Source organism: Herpailurus yagouaroundi, unplaced genomic scaffold (assembly GCF_014898765.1).
Source record: "Herpailurus yagouaroundi ecotype Mexico unplaced genomic scaffold, PumYag 28, whole genome shotgun sequence".
NCBI lineage: Eukaryota > Metazoa > Chordata > Mammalia > Carnivora > Felidae > Herpailurus > Herpailurus yagouaroundi.
The window spans coordinates 67,041,757-67,064,817 of NW_024412376.1; the positions used below are offsets into that span (position 1 = coordinate 67,041,757).

A 23,061-nucleotide genomic window follows, 5' to 3' on the forward strand; every position below is an offset into this window, starting at 1 on the left:
GTTCAGTTCAGTTTTGTTTTTCCTTCCCAATTTGTAGGTCATTTTCTTCTGTTATAAATGAAAACATTCCATTCTGGTCCACCACCCATCTCCTACCTCCTACCAGTGATCCAGTGAAAGATTGTTGTTTGAAAAGCTGCATTTTCTTTTCTTTGGCACCAGAGAGACTATATCCTGTTTGTTTGAATGTTTATTGCCCTCAGCATACAAAGTAAAGTCTATCAACAGAGATGTTAAAGAGTTAATGTGAGAGATCATTTGTAAGATTTTTAAGATCTCTGTAAATAGTGTCAAGTTTTAGTCAAAGGTAGTGAAGCAAAAATTTCCACTTAAAGATTTGGAACGTTCTATTAAAAGATGACTGCACATCTCTATAATTCTTGTAACATAAATTCTTCAAACAGATCTGACTTAAAAATGATTTTTACACTTTGTCATCTGTGCAGTGAATAATAAGCGTGTTTCACTCAGATTCACAGTTAATAGATGCTTCCTTGTTTATTTTGATCGATCAGTAATAGGGTTGCATTTGTTAAGACTAATAGTGCTTGACATATAATATGCCCATAGTAATTACTGATTATTCTATAAGGTAAAGAATTATGTAAAATGGTTGTATAGAAATTAAAATAAATATTCTACTGAATACACATGCATGTAATACATTTAAAGCCACTTCTATAATCATAGATATATACAGATGAGGAAACTAATATAAGGAGGGTTTAAGTGACATACTCAAAGTCATACAGCTTTTTTAAGAGCTGGAAAGCTCCTTGTTCCTAGTTTACTTTTCTTCACATGTTAAGAAGGCTTAACATAGTATTACTTGAATAAAGCATAATATTTAAATAAATTAAAAATGAGTACAAGAATACAAAGTTGTTTTAAACCATGGGCCATTTTGAATATATGATTAGACTTTGGAGCCAATTCTTACCCAGTTCATTATCACGGCTGAATGATGTTAGACTGTGTCTTACCCTTATATGCTTTATTAACAATATCCAGGGATCGAGCCCCACATTGGGCTGTGTGCTAAGCCTCTCCCTTCATCTGGCCCTTCCCTGCTCTCTCTCTCTCTCTCTCAAACACACACACACACACACACACACAATATCTAACAACTATGTATAATAATATGGTGTTACCAAATAATATTATTTTACTCTTTGCAAAGGAATTAGGGAATATTTGGAGACTGCTTATTTCCCTTCCTTCCTGTTGCTCTATTTTATTTTTGCAAAAGTGAAAGAAAAGATATATTAGAAGTAAGTCTTATAATAATATTTAGTTAAGAAATAGAAGGGAAATGATATATCTTATTACATTTTATTTTTAAATAAATGTTTTTTTTTTCTCATAATCTTGAGTTTTGTTAAAATAAAGTCTTGGTAAATAACCTATAACAGAAAGGGTATTAACCCAATTCGTACCTGGAAATTATTTTAACCTCTCTTTTACATGGCTGGAATGTGTTCTAGACTAATTTGATGGATGGCTTTTATCACATCTAATTTATGATAGATACCTATTGAGATTATTTTGCCTATGTGATTTTTAAAATTTAGTTGAAGTGTAAGATACACTAAAAAAAGTATACAGATCATAAGGCAGAATTTAATATTATTTATTTTCTAATTATTTGATAGTAGTATAAAATATCATAATTTTTATGTTGACCTTGTACTCTGTGGTTGTACTAAATTTATTTACTAATTCTGATTACTAATCTGCTGCTTTTGAATTTCCTATGGACATAATCCTGCCATTTGTGAATAAGGATAGTTTTATTTTTCCTTTCCTATTCTTACACCTTTTGTTTATTATTATTATTATAGTTTCATTGTCTAACAAGTGTCAAAAAACAACTTCTCTGTCTGAAAATGTGTATGTAAGTGTGTTTTTTATTTTAACTTTTACCTTTAAAGAATATGTTCACTGGAAATAGAATTATACGCTGGCAGTTTTTTTTTTTTTCATTTTTAAAGTGTTATTCCATTGTCTCCTATAATTCCATTTGCCTTATTTTTACCCTATCTGTACTATCTGTGCAAAGCCTGATGTGGAGCTTGAACCCAGGAGCCATAAGATCATGAGCCAAAGTCAGACACTCAAACAACTGAACCACCCAGGCGCCCCCAATGTTTTCTATTTTTAAGTAATCTCTACACCCAATATGAGGCTTGAACTCACAATTTTGAGATTAAGAGTTGCATGCTCTACCAACTGAGCTAGCCAGGCTTCCCAATTTTGAAAACTTCTTAGCTATTAACTCCTCAGATATTGTTCTGGCTTATTTTCTCTCTTATTCCCTCATAAGACTCTATTGGCTTATTTATTTTTTTATTACTGTCCCAAGTGCATCTTCTGCTATTTTACTGCATTTTGAGTCCTTTTGATCATTTTCTGTATCAGTTTATGAATCCACTCTTCAGCTGTGTTTCATCTGCCATGAAGGCTATTTGTTTAATCTTTAAAAAAATTTATCATTAAATATAATACAAATATAGAAAACTGATTAAAATGTACAATAGCTTATTATAAAGCAAATAACCTTGTACCTACTACACATGTGAAAAGTTTCTCCAGAAGCCCACATGTGCCTGCTCAATCCCAATCCTCTCCTGATGCTAGTAGTAGTAAATGTTTTGACTTTATGGTAATATAAGTTTATAAAATATAAAAAAAACCTTTCTTTATATGTTAATAACCCACATCTGTATCTCTAAATACTCATGGTTTAGTTTTGCCTGTCTTTTTAAAATGTCTTTTAAATCATTTTTACATATGGATTTTCCTTTAATCTGTTCCTTTCATTTATTTATTGAAAATACTGGATCATTTGTCCCATAGAGTTTCCTACAGCCTGAATTTTACTGATTATATTCCCTTGGTATTTTTAACATGTTTGTCTGTTCTTTGTATTTCCTATAACTTTTATATGGGGCAGAGGGAGGAAGAGAGAGGGAGAGAGAGAGAGAGAGAGAAAGAGACAATCTTAAGCTATGAGCTCAGCACAGAGCCTGATTCAGGGCTCAATCTCATGACTCTGATATCATGACCTGCGCTGAAATCAAGAGTTGGGCGCTTAACTGACTAAGCCACTCAGGCACCCCAGTCCTTTGACTTCCTCATTTCAGTTATTATATGAATACTTCATTTTATTTTGCTTCATTTTACTGAGCTTTGCAAATATTGAATTTTTACAAATTAGAGGTTTGTGGCAACCCTGTGTCAAGAAAGTGTATTTTTCCAACAGCATTTGTTCATTTCATATTTCTGTGTCACATTTTGGTAATTCTCACAATATTTTGAACTTTTCATAATTATTAAACTTGTGGTGATCTGTGATCAGTGATTACGACTTGCTGAAACCTCAGATGATGGTTAGCATTTTTTATCAATAAAGTATATTTTAATTAAGGTAGTACATGTTGTTTTACACATAATGCTATTGCATGCTTAATATTTCATAGTATAGTGTAAATATAATTTTATATGCACTGGGAAAACAAAAAATTCATTTGACTCGCTTTATTGTGATAATTTGCTTTATTCACAGTGCTCTAGAACTGAACCCACAATATCTCCAAGTTATGTCTGTATATTTTCACTTTTGTAGAATTTCCATTTGATTCTCTTTTTAAAAACATTTCCAGTCTGCTGATATTCTTTGTCTTGTTATCTATTTTCTTGAACATATTATTCACAATTATTTTAGAGTATCCAACATTCCAATAATTGGATCTTTTGTGTGTCTGTTTCTTCTGTTTATTATTTTTCTCTTTATTTTTAGTCATTTGGTCTTGTCTCATAGTATGCTTGTCTTATACTATGTCTCATAGTAATTTTAATTGATAAGGATGTGTACAAAAATTGTAGAAATAATTTGAGTCTTGGAATGGTGTTCTCTTCCCTCCAGAGATGATTTACTTTTGTCCATGGCAGGCAGTTTGACATAAAGGAATTGATTTTTATCCAATCTAGGATAGGATATATATCTTATATCTGCTAGGCCTCTCCCCCTAGCAGACCCTATATTCCTGTTTTTGGCCTTCCCAGATTCAAGATTGATAAAGGTTTGCTCACTATTTCTGCTTCTTCTTAGTTGTTGCCAATAAATCAGCAAATGCCTTAAGAGGAAAAGTGGTACCAAATGTTGGGTTTATATCTCTAAATGTCCCTCATATCTAGGATTTTGGCCTTCAAGTCCTTACTTCATTGGTAGCGCTTTTTTGTTTGTTTGTTTGTTTTAATGTTTATTTATTTTTTGAGAGAGAGAAGCAGAGCGCGAGCAGGGGAGGGACAGAGAGAGAAGGAGACACAGAATCCAAAGCAGGCTCCAGGCTCTGAGCTGTCAGCACAGAGTCCGACGTGGGGCTCAAACCCATGAACTGTGAGATGGTGACCTGAGCCGAAGTCAGACACCCAACGGACTGAGCCACCCAGGCTCCCCTCTTGGTAGCTTTTTAATCACTTTATAATAACTAGCTTTTCTACTTATTTTTATAAAGTTGTTCTAATATAAACTAGTCTTCCATAGCTGGAAATAGATTTCCACTTCCTACCTATGTAACTTTTTATACTCATTTATTTAGCAAACATTTAAGACAAAGATCATGATTATGTTGTTTGTTTCTTAAGTAGGCTTTTCAAGCAATGTGTGAAATAGACAAGGCCTTAAACTTGTGTAGCAAGTTACATATACTTTAAGGACAAAAAGAATCTTAAAGCTACCCGTTAGGGATTGCCTACGTATCATCTTATTTTGTTTCATCTACTATTTGACAGTAATAAAGAATCTAAGAATATTGCAGCATGATTTACAACAGCCAAGATATAGAAGTAGCCCAAGTGTCCCTCAATAGATGAATGAATAAAGAAGATGTGGAATAAAATATACACAAAGGAATACTACTTGGTCATAAAAAGGATGAGATCTTGTCATTTGCAACAACATGAATGTGCCTAAAGGGTATCGTGCTAAGTTAAATAAATCAGAGAAAATTCACTTATATCTGGAATCTAAAAAAAACCAAAACAAATGAATAAACAAACAAACAAAAAGCAGAATCAGACATATAAATACAGAGAGCAAACTGATGGTTGCCAGAGAGGAGGGAGGTTGGGAGCATGCGCAAACGGGTGAAGGAGAGTGGGAGATACAGGCTTCCAGTTTATGTAATGAATGCCATGTGAATAAAAGTACAGCATAGGGAATATAGTCAATGGTATTATAATAGCATTGCATGGTGACAGGTGGCAGCTATACTTGTGGTGAGCATAGAATAATGTATAGAGTTGTTGAATCACTATGTTGTACATGTGGAATTCACATAACACTGTGTATCAACCATGCTAAAATTAAAAAAAATTATCATTACTTATTTGCTATCTCATAAAATCAGTGAAATTGACTAAATAAATATTGGCATATGTGTATGAAATGACATTTGTACACATTAAAATGATGTAGATGCACATTTACTTATATCAAATTATGCTCATAAAAGAATCTAAGAATACAGTAATATTAACATTAAGCTCTAAAGTTTTTATTTCTATATTGATGTATATATAACAAAATAAAATTTTCTCAAGTAAAGGAGAAATGTTAAGAGGTTCTCTCTCTCTCTCTCTCTCTCTCTCTCACACACACACACACACACACACACGCACACACACAATGTTACATTTACAAAAGCCTTGATTTAACACAGGAAACTACAGTTCCTAATTGGATGGTATTGTGTTCGCTGAAATAGCACTCACTTGGTATTTATACAATCAGTAAGCATCTGTTTATAGCCAGCCCAGATGTACCAGTGTGTTTGTAAAACTGGAAAACAAACTGTTCAGCAGGCATGGGGTGGTAAAGCCACAAAATACACCAGAAGTTACACAGCATCTCTAAAGCACTAATCTCAAAAACAAGCCTCAATTATTTCATTATTTTCCATTTTCCCTTAGTGTTTTACTTTTTATAATTTTCTACCCTCCCATTTTGGAAAAAAAGTTATATCATTGATTAGAAAGGGCCTCCAATCTCCTTTCCTTGATACATCTCAATCCCTCCTTAAATTCTATGGTATACCTCATTTATGCAACAGAAATATACTAACTACTATTAGTAACATATATAATACTATTAGTATTACTAATAATGCTAATAAGTATTAATAATGGTAATAATAGTAATAGTAGTAATAATGCTAATGTTAGGTGTAATCCTAGGAGATCTATTACTAATAATAGACATAATATTAACACCACTATTATAGTAGTGTGTGAAAACTAAGTATAATTTATAAGTACTGAGGAAGGTCACTAATTAAATGCAGGCTTTGTGGTATTCTTTTGTAAATAAAAAAGTTACTCCTTAATTTATTAATTTTCAAATGAATCGTCATTAAGCAGTCTATTAATTGGATCTACTTTTCTGTGGGTCCAAAACAGCATACTGGAGATATTTTACTCTAAAATGAAAATCAGGGGCACGCTCAGTCGATTAAGTGTCCGACTTCCGCTCGGGTCATGATCTCACGGTTTGTGAGTTCAAGCCTAGCGTGTGGCTCTGTGCTGACAGCTCAGAGCCTGGAGCCTGCTTCAGATTCTGTGTCTCCCTCTCTCTCTGCCCCTCCCCCGTCACACTCTGTATCTGTCTCTCTCAAAAATAAATAAACGTTAAAAAAAAATTTTAGACAAAAATCAAATGATCAAAGAATGGATTATAAGACCATTAAAAATATATCTAAAATAGCCATGGGAATTATTAAAACTGGATAGCAGGGAGAAATAAATATCCATTGTGAATACTATCATGCAGATATTATTTGGCAATAATTTTGGTAGCATAAATTTTGGTTTATCCATGTGCTGGAGTCTTGAACCACAAATCCTTAAGTTACCTTTAATCTGGTTTAAAAAATGTAAGTTGGGACCTAGAGTTACACAGTAATTTTCATTGTCCTATATGTAATTTCTGAAATTCTTGAATAGCATTGTCATTTGAAACAACACATAAACACTAATATCAACCTTTGAATGAGAAATTATTCGTTTTTGGAAAAACTTTTTAATAAAATTATGTTAATAAAATTTTTTTAAAAACATTCTATAATGTGGGAAATAATCTTGATGTTGTAACAGTGATAGTTTCTGAATCACTGGCTTCATTTTTATACTAAAACACCAAGATTTGCCATATAAATAATATTGCAAAAATGAGTCCTTGCCTAGGCTTAGGAGTTACCCTATATTGCCATTTTGAGTCTCTTCTTAAAAGAAAATTTCTTTTTCTACCAGAAAATTCAGTTCTCCATACCATGATATAAAAGCCTTGGTGTTACACAACAGTGTCACCCAGGATAATTGGATTACCTGTTAAAGCTCCTGTAATCAGGCAGTTCTGCCTTTCCTTCAGGCTTGAAAAATTTAGGGTATAAAGCCTCTAAAAGCTCCGGATCACCGCTAATGGCTTGTTCCCAGGGAGACTGATAGTACTTAGGGACAGCCGTGGTGTTGAACTTTTCAGGAGGAATTTCCTTCAGTGGTCCAGAATATCCTTTGGAAAAATATAGCAAGAATAAATAAACACAGAGTGCCTAGAATTACAGAACTCCACCTAACATTTTACCATGTTTAATTTTTCAAGCGGGGGTGAATTTACGAAGAATGCGTCCTTTTTATGATCTCTCAGACAACGGTCTGAAACTGTAAGACATTTTTAACCCCTTTAAATTTGTGGAATTTTCAGAAGAAACCACTTTTGTCAACATTTAATTCTACCAAATCATACAGTTCTTTCTTTCTTGATTATCTTTAGTATGTATTTGTTCAATGAAACTATTCATTTAATTTTAAAAAGTTGTTTCCCTTACATTAATTTATAGTAGGCTTTAGTTACCACAGTGAATGAATTAAGTTAAAATTATATATATTGAGTGCCTACTGTGGTTCAAGTGCTGGGGAAATAGCCATGAAGATAAAACCTCCCTCCTCTGGGAGCTGATTCATTAGAGGTAATTCTTAGGTCTTGTCTATCTTAAATCGCTGAGTGATCTGCAAACCGTTTAAGCTTCAGAACGGTGAAGTAATTTGTTTTCACTGTCTTAGTCAGACCCTGATCTTATTCCCTGAGGAGTCCATCCCATGATTACTTTGTTCCTCAAGATTTCTCAGGTAACTTTTCTGCTTCCGGTCTCACTTCCTCAACTTCTCGCGGGAGCTGGAAATTTTTTTAAGTGCCGTTTAAAAATCACACGAATTTCTGGCATAAACTTTAAATCATGCTCACATGCATCAAGTGACATTCTTCAAGTTATTCAAAGGCAGCTGTGTACTCTCCATCTACACTACCATACTACCTCACTGTGTCGTTTGCATAATTCTCTTTTCCACCGTCAAAACCCTTTACCATTTGGTCACTCTTACTTTTTTAAGTTTCTCTGATTCTCTTCTCTAAAATGTTTTCTATTTTCTTCTGTCAAATCACACCTATCCTTTCGTTACACTAAAGAGTTTATCTCCTCCAACAAATCTTGCAGTTATTTGTTTGCACTATTAATTTTCTTCTGATTGCCTCCAGTATCTCATGATAATCTCTTCTAATAATCTTTTTTTCTGCTTGCCACTTAGTTACTCAAAGCTCTTTTCTTATATTATACATGCTGCCTAAAAAAATTCCATTTATATTCATGGCTTTGTAGCCTACATATTGATGATTGCACATTTTTAAATCCCCAAGACTTTCTGTTCAACCACCCATTACATTTGTCCAAACAAATATTCCCCTGCCATCCTTTATAACCTATCTAGACCTATGTGTGCCTATTTCTAATATATTTAGCTTCTTCTTCTATACTGGTTACCTTAATGCTATCACTACCTTCAGATGCCCAAGACAGAAGCATTATGCTAAACTTTCCCTCATTCCCACAACAAATCTCTAAGTATTACCATCTGTGCTTTTTAAGGACTTCTAAAATAGTGGCTCTTAAACTTTGTTGTTGAATAACTTTGGGCACATATTTAAAATGTGGATAGTGGGCTCTTCCCTCCAGAGATTTGATTTCGGTAAGTCTCAAGTATGGCTTACAAGTCTTAGGGAAGGGATTTGCAAAAAGAACATTGGGAAACCTTGCTCTAGAAAATTCCCTCTATCTTCTTCATTTTTGTTACCACTGCCTTGGTTTAAGCCTTGACCATCTCTTGCCTGGGCTTTCACAATAGCCTTCATATTGTGAAGATCCCAACCCTTCCCCCATGTCCCACACTGCTGCCTGACTGACCTTTCTAACTGGAAAACCTGATCCTGTCACTGACTTCCCTTTCTCAGGGTGCTAAGATGGCTCCCCATGACAAAAGTCTAAATTACTTAGCATTGCACATGTGGCCCTAGCCCCATCCAGGGTAATGTCCTGCCATTCTCTTGTCCCTTTAATGCTCCAGAACTTGGGTCCACTCTACCTGAAGCTTGCTGTGTCCCCATATGATTCCCTACTTGTTCCATTAGTTCCCTGTGCCTGGAATGTTTTTCTAATTCTTGCCACCTGCAAATTCCTATTTTAAGTCTTAGCTTGAAGTTACCCTCTTCTATCTAGCCTTTCCTGTCTCCCTCAGAAAAGGAGAGTTACTTTCCTGGCATTTTGCATTTGTATTGTAAACATAACTCCATTATCATAACTATTACATTTTACTGTCCTCTTCCTTTCCTAAAAGTGATCAAATGTCAGCCATCTAGAAACTGGGTATTTTAGAATTTTATATTTTTAAAAATTCCTTGAAATCCCACTACCCCAATACAGTTATTTTATCTGTGTGTATTTTGTCTCAGTATTTTTCCACCAATAAACGTAATGATCACATAACTATAATTCTAGTATACATTCTAGTGTATTTTATTCCTAACCAACTTTGCTCAGGATACTTTTGAAGTTTCTACATCATGTTTATAATAATTTTAAAGGTTTTATAACCTTTGTTACATTGAGGGATGACAAGGGGTCTAATCTTTTCACATTTTTTTAATATTCCAAGTTTCCCAATTTCTTTTTATAAATAGAATTAACTAATAACTCTTTTCTGATGTGCTGATTTATAGGAAAGAATTTGCATATGTTTAAGTTCTCAGATACATTACATTTCAGCAATGCTACATGATAAAATTTCTTGTTTGATTTTAAAATAATGTCTTTAAGATAACATTTCAGTTCAAAGGAACTTAATTCCTGCAGTATTATGGCACTGTAATACTCTTATTGATTCATGTTTGAGAAAAGTTAGATTTTAGATACATGGCATGTTAACTAATAAGTTTCTTTGCTAAATTAGTATAAACTGAAGTTTGCTTCCTCAATTATCAACCAAGGAGGAAGGATCCATTACTCTTGCTTCAGGACAAACTATCTGATAACCTCCAAAATCCTCCTTTTCTTAGTCTGTGTTACATAGACATTTCCTAATATTTAATAATTGGATATATAGATTTAAAGAGCTCTATGAGTTTATACTTTTAAACTTTCTCTTTATATTTATTTATATTTATATATTCATATATATATTTCATTTATTTTGAAATAAATAAAATGCATATATGATATTGAATTATATATGCAGAGGCAATGTGAGACCACAAATGTAATGTGAACTTTTTCCTGTCTCCCTATGCATGAATTCCTTGAGGGTAGAGATGAATTTTTTTTTATTCCCTTTGTAATTACATAGTTTATAAAGATGACCACATAATAAAAGTTCTAACTTCGTGCTGAGAGTACTGGATTGAACCAACATAAGCCTTTCTATATGTCTTCTCTTTGCTATTTAAAAAAATAAACAAAAAACACTCCAAACATTAGAAGGCAAGTAGTTACCACATGGTGGTTGGAGCTAAAATAATATGTATGTATTCTATTATGTTTTAAGGATATAAAGTTGATAAGGAAAGGATTAACTTTAGCTAAGTACAATGGTACCCCACTTATCCTTTGTTTCACTTTCTGCGGTGTCAGTTAAAGGCAGTTATCATGGTCCTGTCCTGTCCCCAAGCGGGTGCTCCTCCTTCTGATACGTGGTCAGAAAGTCAATAGTAGCCTAACACAAGGCCTGCTTTACTCACCTCACTACACCTCCCCATGCAACATTTTATTATCTCACACCATCACAAGACGACAGGAGAGTACAGAATAATAAGATATTTTGAAAGAGAGACGGAGACCACATTCGCATATGTTTCATTATAGTATATTGTTATAATTGTTCTACTTTATTATTGCTGTTGTTAATCTCTTACTGTGCCTAATTTATAAATTCAACTTTATAGTAAGTATGTACGTATAGAAAAAAACATTGTATCCATAGAATTCGCTACTGTCCACAGTTTCAGGAACCCGCTGGGGTCTCGGGCATATTCCTGTGGAAAAGGAGGACTACCATACTTTATTATATGTTTGGGACTATACTTATCAAACTTAATTCTCACAGCCCTGTGCAGTGAGATTTGTCTTCCTTATTTTACAGATTGAGGGAACTGAGATTCAAAGAGATTTACTTTATTTCCCAGCACAATCTTAAAATAGGCGGGGATGGAAGGAGCTAGGAGGCTGAACCCAGGTCTGTCCGATTCTGAAGCTTGTTTTTCTCCTGTGTGCTTAATGCTGTATATGTAAATCTGTTACCTGCTTTCCTACCATGAAAAAGGCTACTGGAAAACTAAGAACTTTATCATGATGCTTTACTTCAGAATTCTATGCATTCTAATTGTGTATTTGGTCTCCTTCAGTGTTATTTTATTGTATCTATCAATACTTTTTCTCATTGTGGTGTTCAATAAGACTGTCAATAAATCTAAGGTCATCAATGACTGGCATTCAATTTACTTTTAAGTAAGATTAAATATGATACAGTTGCTTTACTTACATATTTTCAAAAACTATTGCTGTTGTTTGAGGAGAATTCTAGAATTACTTTTCCTAAATTTACTGTTTATAAAAATATGACATAAGTATTGCTAATTTCAAGATAAAAGTATTTGAACCTTTAAAAAATCTATACATTCTCTTGAGGAAATACTTGAAGGTACTTGCCATCAATTATTTTGAAAAGATGTTGTCTAAATAGATAATTTTTGTGACAGATTTAGTATTTCAAAATCTAACAGAATTTCTAAATAACATACACTGACTGGATAAGGATTTGGTTCTCTTTTAAGATATTAAACAAATATGCAATCTTAAAGAATTGCATTTAAAGTCTTCTAAGAAAGCAGAGAATAATAAAAGCAATCTCCACAAGGTCACCTTACAGAAGGCATCTGTAAATTTGGTGTCTGGATTTAATTCTTGATCAGTCAATATGAGCTTATAGCCATTCATAACCTCAGTTTCTTAATTTGTACAATGAGGATTGTAATAAATGTGTCAGAGTTATTTTGAAATTAAAGAAGACAATATATATCATAGCACTTGATAAACTATAGTCCTATACAAATAGAATGTCAATATCATTACAAGTGATTCAATTTTTAATATAACAGATGATTGCCAACAAATACAACGAAACTTTTGAAAGAACATAGGAAATGTTTTATATGACTTCTTAGAACTAAATCTTTATGTTCATATTGAACTTAACCACAAAATAGACATATGATAACCAAGGCCATGTCATTTAGATACCATTCATTAAAGGGTCCAAATGACCTGAGTCATATATTTAAGTACACACCAATTTTATTCTATTTATTTTATTTATTGTCTGTAAGAGGACAGTTACCTGGTGCAATGTTTTCTGGATTTGGGGGACTTCGTGGATCCGGGGTGTTGGGAGGAGTAAATGGGGCTTGTTGTGAGCCACCTTCCAAGTTGCTTCCATCCAGTTTCCCGTTCTGCATGGCAATGTTGTGCTGTATTTGATCAAAAGTAAACTCTGCTGAAAACTCAAAAATGTTGGACACACTAATAGGAGATACCGTATGTGCAAGACTCCATTTGTATATTTAAAACTTAAATACAGTGCCACTTTCTTGTTTCTTGGGGCTTCAATAATTTATATGTAGTTGGTTAAGTTATTGAATGAGAAATTTTACTGATCCTAACCTAGGATCCGTTATATGACAACACTTCAGTTAATAATAATTAATTGAGGGGTGCCTGGGTGGCTCAGTCGGTTAAGCATCTGGCTTCCACTTGGGTCATGATCTCTGAATTCATGGATTTGAGCCTGGCCTCGGGCTCTGTGCTAACAACTTAGAACCTGGAGCCTGCTTCGGATTCTCTGTCTCCCTCTCTCTGCTCCTACCCTGCTCACCCTCTGTCTCTCTCTCTCTCTCAAAAATAAATAAACATTAAAATAATTTTTTGAATAATTAATTGAGCCTCACTGTGTGCCAGACACTGTGTCTAAGGCTTGGTATCAATTATTTAATGTACTATTCACAAAGCCCCTATAAGGTGAATCTATTTCATTTTTAGGTCTTTACAAATCTAATATTATAGAGCATACCGGCCAAAGATGTGGCTTAGTCACAGTTACATTACTATTTTGTTTATACTGAGATTTAATTATATTCTTTAGTTTGTCTTGTTTAAAAATTTAATCTAAAATTTGAACTCTAGTTGTGTATAAAAAATATACTTGGAGCTGCATAGATTTATAAAAGGAAGAATCTGGGGTTTCTAGGAAGTAAAATGCTTAAAAGAGATGTTCATCTTTTAGGTTTTAGGTGAATTTGTTTTACTATTATAATTTAGGATTTATTCTATGGCACTAATATAGCACCTTTAAAAACAGTTAATTTGCAGTTTAACAGAGAAAAAGACATTGTAATAGGTGATGTCTTCAGAAGCAAGGCTAGGCATTATCTCTATAATAAAGCATTGTTGTAATTTGATATGAGAAACATGTGTGTTTTAAGAAGAAGCCAATCTAAGAAGTACCTAGTCATTTTTTTTAACTTTAGAAAGAAAAATTTAGTGAAGAGCATAGCAAATAAAAGCCAATTTTTTTTTTAATTTTTTTTTCAACATTTATTTATTTTTGGGACAGAGAGAGTCAGAGCATGAACAGGGGAGGGGCAGAGAGAGAGGGAGACACAGAATCGGAAACAGGCTCCAGGCTATGAGCCATCAGCCCAGAGCCTGACGCGGGGCTCGAACTCACGGACCGCGAGATCGTGACCTGGCTGAAGTCGGACGCTTAACCGACTGCGCCACCCAGGCGCCCCTACCAATTTTGACTTTATGTGACAGAAGCAGAAAACATTTTTAAATGCTTTTTCACTTTTACATGTATTTCTAAGATGATCTGGTGAAAAATAATTTTACACTTTAGTACTTAAATAAACTTTATCTTTGTTTTCAGGCTTTCCCCACCCACAGCAACTCTCCAGGTGCCTTTTACATTCACCTTACTCTCTGCAACACCGTGGATAAAGCTGCTGTGGAAATGAATAGGGCACATATTGGCAATGGGAAGCTGGCTTGTGGAAAGGAGCAAAGACATGAGAGATAATGTTTATTAGGTGAGCACAGTGTCTTGATTACTGAGCAGAAGAGTTGGCATTTTATTCCATAGGCAACAAGGAACAATTTCTAAAGACTAGAATAATGTTATACTCAGAAATATCAGTATTTAGCTTTTTGAATGTAGCAATTATCTTAAGTGTTAGACATTTAAGTCTAGACTAGACTGGTATATTTTCTCACTTCTGAACCTACATCACATCTCAAAACTTTAATTATAAATAAAAAGCCAACTGAGATAAATATAGGAACATCATGAATTTAGAATTCTTTTTCTAAGTACCTGAAATTTGTCCATGAGATACATTTCACCTAAACTTGCAAACCATTCTACCTAAGGTAATTTAAGAATCATAATACTGATGTTCTTTGAAGACTTCTTCCTGGGGATTATTGAACAGGAAAATCAACTGTGTCTAGCTAGTCATTAATTATCAGGCGACATCCAGTACCTCTATTGTCATCGTTACATATACAAAGAAAGCCTAATAATAGTTGAGTAGCAACTTACTTTAGTTATGATATAAGCCTTAAATTACAGAGTTCCATCCTGTGTGATTCCCTTCAGGAGAAGTTGAAAACATAAATGAAAATCTGTTTCTTTTTATTTCAGTTAAGTTGACCCTAAACAAAGTAAAACTAGAGCAGCATCTTACAGGTCATAAACATAGAAGTTATAAACACATGGATAATATCTATTACATGATTTCTGTTGAAATATCAATAGAAATAAAAGGTCTTTTTTTAAAAAAACATGTTTCTATAATTTTTGCCAAATACATAGAAGTTATTTTTTGCACAAAATAAATATATGTTAGGAATCTCAGTATATTTAGTTTGGTCTTATTTCAGAATTATTTTTTATTGTACACTTCCCCTTTCCCCACTATTATTTAAGATTTCTAAGGATTTTAAAAAGTCCATAGTTACCAAAAACATATGTAGTCTTCACCATAAAATGGAGATTGTTTTCCTCAGTATCATTTTATAATGATTTATAGAAGTTAATTTTAATTATCATGAATCATTCTTCTATTTTATTTTTCCTTAAATGCTTGTTTTCTTCATCCATTTCAGTTTTTGCCTACTGGTGTAAGAATTTGATCAATTCATGAACTAGGGTTTCAAAATTGGCTTTGTAGCAAGGAGTGTATTTTCATTTCTTTTCAAGACAGCACATTTTCTGTTGTTATTTATATCATAAGGTTTGTGTGGCTTAATTCTGACGGTTTCTTAGCAGTAGAGTAAGCTCAAAGCTGCTGTTAGCTTTTTCATTTTTAAAATGGTACTTAGAATTTGGACAAATGGCATTAAATTACCAGGGAGTTGGCTTATATTTTCATCTAATGATGTCCTAAAGATTATAATAAAATAAGACATTTATATAGAGTTAAATAATTATTTTGACAATATTTATTGCTTGAGGGAACCAGTAAAAGTAAAAGCTCATTCCAGAAAATGTAGTTAATAAATTAGGAAAATGTGATATAAATCATATAAAGATGATTCAAGAAGTAGATTATAAGTAATAGCTGTTTTCTTTCAATATTACTTTGTTTCTTCTTCACTACACAACGGCTGTATTTATTTATCTATGAGTTCCCAGCATAGTATCTAGAACACAGTAGACATTCACTAAATATTTGCCAAAGTATAAATAAATGAATGGAAATAGACCTGAGCCTAATATTGTTTTTAAATTCCCATCCTATTAACAAGGCTTGCTCCAAGTTGCAATCTAGTGCCTTGATTAAGCAAATATATCATTATATAATGTGGTTCACTCTCTCTTCCTCAATGATTTATTATGCAGGTCATTTTTAGAATTAAATACAAATCATTAAAGAAGGCACTTTACAGAACATTTTAGTCCATTCTCTTATTTTCTAAATGAGAAAAGAGGTCCAGGAAAGCTAAAAAAACTTTTAAGTGGACTCCAAATTGCACAGCTTGTGGGACAGCCAGGACTGAACCCTGGTCTTCTGGTTTCCAGCCCAGTTTCCTTTAATTACACCATGATAAGTGTCAGTGCCAAGAATTCTAAAATTCTGAGAGCTGGATTTCAATCTTATTTATTATAGTGTTGCTTAAGACAAATTAATATACTTCCTTGAACATTACTTTCCTCATTTAGAAAAAAGAGAGAGTAGATTTCAACAGACTTTGGAGTGGGTTATGTAACTCAATGACATACTAGTTCATTGCATACGTTATTATTGTTTATTGCTCTAAGTTACTTATTGGCATTTGATTGTTTATTTCAATATGCTTGTTACAGACTATTTTATTTATTTAATGTTCAACCTTTTAGGAATACTGAAAAACTATCAAGGCATATTCTTACCTTTTATGTATAATCAAAACATTTGGCCACAGGATGTTGTCAGTAATTTGAGATACTAGTGATGAAAGAATATATTGGGTTCATAAAGACATTTAAAAACTTATTGTGCCTTCCTCCAGAATTGTAGTTAAGGCATGGACTTAGAGATGTAAGTATAAGTTATGAAAACTGGATTTATTCATTTATTCAGGTGCCTAGACTTGTAGATGACTTTTCAAAGAATTTCCTTAAGCCACCTCATTTTATACTACTCTTTAAAGCTGCTCCTCTGTTGTCATTAATGAAAGAATATGATTATATAATTAGACATCATCAGCTGTGATAGGGATTATTTTAGGCTCACACTGTATTAGCCACATTTTTGGATGTAGATAGTGGACATAATTATAGGGTAACATAACATTATATTTATCCATGACTTCAAGTGAAAAATCATCCCTCACAAATGTAAACATTATAGTTCAGTAAGATTTGATGTCTAGCCAAATTCATAGTTATAACTAGACTTAATCCATGGATGTTAAATGATGCTCATTAATGTGAAAAAGAAATTATTTTATTTAAGAAGTCCCCTCACATTTATTGTTAACCAGGGAAATAGAAATTTCAGGAATGAATAAAATTTTAGTGTTTGTGGGTGTGGATGTTAGTTCTGTAATGTATTTTAGTAATTACAATAAAAGATCTCAGTGAAACCAGTCTATTTGTTGTAAAGATGTGAGATGTCCATTCAAAACAACTTCTTAGTGGGGGCAGCTGGCAAATGTTTGGGTTGAAATGCACAAGTAAACTTACAGACTTCCCATAGTTACAGGAAGAAACCTTTAGGAAATAAAACGTATTTATTGTAGTCTCCACTACTTCTTCAAATTTAGAACCAATGCTTTATTCCTTTTTGGTTCTTCATGACTGGTATTTTATTTTTAAAGCCATTTTCCCAAAACTAGTTGTTTTCCTACTATGAACTTCTTCCTCTATAATCTCCCCATAGAATATATTGTGTTCATAAGGACATTTAAAATATATATAATATAATAAATATGTATATATATACACATAATATAAATATATGAATAATGTAATATTAATATAATACATAAAACATAATTTAAGTCATTAGTTTGTTCATTTGTTTATTAACTTTAAGCTGAGGGAAACTTTTGCCTGAAGAGTTTTGTCTACCTTGGTTTGTTGTTAATAGGAATCAGACTTCCCTACACAATGTGGAATAAATGCTTTGAGTGAGAGGAGCTCAACTGTGTCTCTAGTCTTCAGGCACGTTTCAGTGCCAGGATGTACTCAGCCAATAAAATGCTTATACTTACTTTGTGGAGTGCTGTGTGCTTTGGAAGTGTTCCCATCCCAAGCATTTAACTAGCAGTGATAAGACCATGGAAACTTTTAGTTACACCAACCTCCACTCCCTCTCCCTCCTCTTAGTGAGCAGACCAGCTTTTCAGTGCCAAATTTACAGGTTTGCAGTGTCCCTACTGAACTAAAAAGATACTCATAACATATACAATGCTTCTTTTGTTTATTCACCTCAACTATTTATTATCATGAGAAAAAAAAGTCTAACAGCATCAATGGGAAAATATGTCAAATAAATATGTAGAACACTTGTTTGGGAATCTAGTGATACATATACACTTAGAAATGCTGCCCATTTATTTGGATACCACATGATCAGGTTATACCTACATTTATTTGTGCTTTAGATTCATACTGGAAATTTTCAAATGTGTATTTATCAGATCTTCTTTGTCGCATCTTAAATAGTCTGGCACCACGGTTACTGAGGTGGGATAATTCTTCCAACATGATGTCTCTGGGGATGCTGACTTTTTTGCCCAGGTGCATGCCATCTACATCTGTAAAACAACATTCATGTGTATGAAAACCCCAAGGTAAGCATTTGTAAGTACTTTGCTAAATTCCATAATTTATTGCCTGCTATGTAGTGGCTTAAATAAAGACTCTTTATTCAAATTGCTTTAGGTTGAATCCTTGCTCCCTTATTTTCTAACTGTATGATTATAGATATGTTACTTATTTTTCTAAGCCTTGGTCTCCTCATCTGTAAAGGAGGGCTAATGGTAATAATACCCACTGAATAGGGTTGATAGGATTAAATAAAATGCTTCATATAAATCACTTAGCAATGGTAACTGGCACATAGAAAGAATGACTGAAAGTTAGCTAATAACACTGTTATTAATTAGTGTTTCCAAATTTAATGAGTTTTCAAACAGCACTGCTTATAGTTGTTTTAATAAGTTTTATTTGGCACTCCACATTTTTATGTGTTGGTTTGAATTATCCCTATCACTAGAAGGCCTACCCTTCCACTCATGCCACCCATTTCCCCATCACTGTCAAAATACCATTCATTCTGCAGCCATCACCAAGGAGCCTAGTATAAAGCAGGCAGGTGGTGAGTATTGAGTGAAGAATCCTTCCCAACCCAGCTTAAGTGCTATTTATGTGAATTCCTTCACTAAAATCTGTATTCATAATTATTCATGCCTTTTCTGTATTCCCATCACACTGAATCACAATTACTTGATTCCATTTACTGATTTCATAGTTTGTAATTTTTGTGTTGTTTTGTTTTAATCTTTGTGTCTTCCATGCTTTAAATATGGGAGATGTCCAGTAAATGCTTGTTATTTTTTATTTCTAGTACTGGATTTTTTTAAAACTCAAAAGAGATCAAACTTTTCTCTCTACTTTCTCCTTTAATCAAGAATATATTTCTGTGTCACGCACAGAATACTCTTGCCACTGTACACTGTTGGTAAATGCACAGGAAGAAAAACTGGGCCACTAGTAAAATAAATAATTATGCTGATTGATTGGGATGACATTCTTTGACAATGGGACAAATTAACCTTAGTAGTTGGGCTTTTGGTGGTATTTAAGGATGAAACAACAGAATTACTTAAATTTTCTCCTTATTTTACTTTGGAAAAAAAATCAGTTTGTTTACATATTTTGATGTTACATGAAGAAGAGCTCCACTAATCATAAAACTAATAATATAAAGACTTCTGTTTCTGAGAAAGTGGATATACTTTCCCTATACCTCTGCTAAATACAACTAAAAATCCTGAGCATTATGTATAAAACAAACATGAGATGACTCTGAAAGATGGGGAGAAGAAGGCAACTAGCTAGGACCTCACAACTCAAGGAACAACATGGTGGTGAATTCTCTGAGTTTTCTTTTAGCTACAAAATCCCAGACTTGGAGCTAAGATGCTAGCAAGCCAGACAGACCAAGTGCAGACAAAAAAAAAAAAAAAAAAAAAAAGCCCTAATAAAAGACTGTTATTGGCAAAAAGACCAGGAAAGGAGCAGCCTAGAAAAAAGAAAACTTTTGGACGATAGCCATTCTACCTCAGCAAAATACCAAAGAAAAAACTTTGGTCCTACCCACATCAACAAAAGCTAAGTGGGGAGCCTAGAATTTTACCCTTCTGAGGCTGTAAAAAGGTGCCACAATACTCCCACTGGGGTGTTGTCAGAGAAGCCAGGGAAGAAACTGGGACTTTCATTACTATTGGCCAGTAACAACCTTCCCTCCCTGCAGTGTTAGTGGAGACCATGTGGGGATTTCAAATGACCACTCCCCCCCAGCAGTAACAAAGAGTTCTTCCCCTCAAGTTTCAATGGAGGACAAGCGGGAAACTTGTATTACTACTTCCACCCGACGGTGATGAGGTGGCGCTCTCCTTTCCCGATGACGCAGTGTTAGACTAAGATAAATGAAAAAGAAGGCTTAAATAAGAGCAAGGGTCTTAGAACATAAAATGAAATTTTCTAAGTTCAAATAAAAAAAATCTCTTATCATACCAAGAACCAGGAAGATCTCGAACCAAATGAAAAAAAGACAGATGCCAACATGAGATAACTGAGATGTTAAGATTACACAACAAAGATTTTAAAGCAGCCATGATTAAAATGCTTCAAAGAGCAATTACAAAGCTCTTAGAAACAAATGAAAAAATAGAAAGCTTCAGCAAAGAAATAAAAAGTCATGGCAGCAAAATAAAAGATGTAAAGAACCAAATGGAAACTTCAGAACTGAAAATATAATAACCAAAGTAAAAGCTCAGTGGATGGAATCAGTAGCAGAATGGAGGGGAGAATGGAAAAAAAAAATCTGTGAACTGGGAGGTAGAATAATGTAAATCACCCAATAAGAACAACAGAGAAAAAAAATAGACTAAAAAAGAAAACAAAGAAAGCCTTAGGTATTAATTGGGCTAGAACAGAAGATACAGCATTTGTATCATTGAAGTCCCAGGAGAGGAGAAGGAAGTAGGGCTGGAAAAGTACCCAAAGAAATAATGGTTAAAAATTCCCCAAATCAGGCAAGAGACATAAATCTACAGGTTCAAGAAGCTAAGAGAATCCTTTACAAGATAAATTTATAGAACTTCACAACATTATGTAATCTTCTAAAAACTAAAGCAGCCAAGAAAAATGACAACTTACCTTTAAGGAGAAAAAAAAGGAGAATGACAATGAATTTCTCACCAGAAACCATTAAAACCAAAAGGAAGTAGCACAAAGGTACTGAAAGAAAAAGTTGTCAACCCAGAATCTGATACTCAGTTAAAATATCCTTCAGAAATAAAGGAGAAATTGAGACATCTTCAGAAGAGGGGAAACTAGGAGAATTTGTTTCCTGGAGTCCTATGCTAAACAATGGTTCAGGCAGCTATACCAAAATACAAGACTAGTGGTTTCTAAACAACAAAATTATTTCTCACAGTTCTAGAGGCTGGAAGTCTGGTGAAAACCCCCTTCTGGGTTACACACTGATTATTTCTTGCTGTGTTCTCACATGGTGGAAGGGACAAAGTAGCTCTCTTGTACTTCTTTTATAAGGGCATTAATCTCATTCATGAGGACCCCACTGCATAACCTAATCACCATCATGTAATACCATCACAGGGGCATTAGGATTTCAGTATATGAATTTGTGGGGGACCCAAACATTCAGACCATTGCAAGAAGCTAAGGGAAGTTCTTTAAACAGAAGGGAAACAATAAAAGATGGAGCAAAGAATACAGTAAGCAACATAAGAATAAGAATGCAATAAGCTTCCCTTCTCCTCTTGAGTCTTCCAAATTATGCTTGATATTAGAAGCAAAAACTATAAAAGTCTCTGATATAACTATAAATGTATGTATAAGAAAAAGTTAAGACAATTAAATTATAAACAGAGGAGGATAAAGGGACATGAAAGTAAGTAAAATTTTCATACTTGAACTGATAAAGTAACAACATCAGTAGACTTTGAAAAGTTAGGCATATGTAATGTAATTCTTAGTGCAACTACTAAAAAAGCTATTACAGATAGACTTGAAATCACAAAGATAAATAGAAATGGAAATGTTAAAAAAATGTTTAAGTATTCCATATAAAAATAGGAAAAACAAAGCAGAAATGAACAACAGAGGCAACAAAAAATAAAATGATAGAGTTAAGCTCTAACACATCAATAATCACATCAAATATAAATGCTCTAAATATACCAAAGGACAAGACTAGTAGATTGAATTAAAAAATATGACCAGACTATATGATGTCTACAAAAAACTCACTTCAAATAAGTGAGTTGAAACTACAGGTAAATTGAAAGTAACAGGGTAGAAAAATATATATCAAGATCAAATATTAATCAATGGAAATCAGGAGTGGTCATATTAATATCAAATAAACTGAACTTCAGAGCAAAGACAATTACCAGAGACAGAGAAGGCATTATATAATGATTAAAGTATCAATCCACCAAGATGACCTAGAAATTCTAAATGTGTATGCACCAAACAGCAGCAACAACAACAAAAAGAACTAAAGAAGTGAAAGGAGAAATAGACAAATCCATAATTATAGTTGGAGACTTCAACATCCCTCTCTTAACAGGATGGAGCAACAGACAGAAAATCAGCAAGGATATAAAATAACTCAATAATACCATTAACCAGGAAGGTCTAACTGACACTTACAGAATATTTTACTGAACGACAGAATGCATGTTCTTTTCAAGTGCCCATGGAACATATACCAAGGTAGACCATATCCTGGGCCATTAAACAAATCTCAACAAATTTAAAAGAGTAAAATTGTACAGAGCATGATCTCTGATTACAATGGAATCACACCAGAAATCTGTTACAGGA

At 33.5% G+C, this 23,061-nt stretch overlaps 1 protein-coding gene across 1 annotated transcript in view; it reads right to left on the reverse strand.

Annotated features, from left to right (window-relative positions):
- The window catches only part of MYOZ2 (myozenin 2), a 41,519-nt gene that overhangs the window by 6,733 nt on the left and 11,725 nt on the right, over positions 1-23,061 (reverse strand). Inside the window, exons 3-5 of the mRNA XM_040474972.1 lie at positions 18,568-18,737; positions 12,775-12,904; positions 7,384-7,567 (exon numbers count right to left, since the gene is read on the reverse strand). Coding sequence (XP_040330906.1) covers positions 7,384-7,567; positions 12,775-12,904; positions 18,568-18,737 — 484 coding nt within the window. The remainder of the gene's footprint in view (positions 1-7,383; positions 7,568-12,774; positions 12,905-18,567; positions 18,738-23,061) is intronic.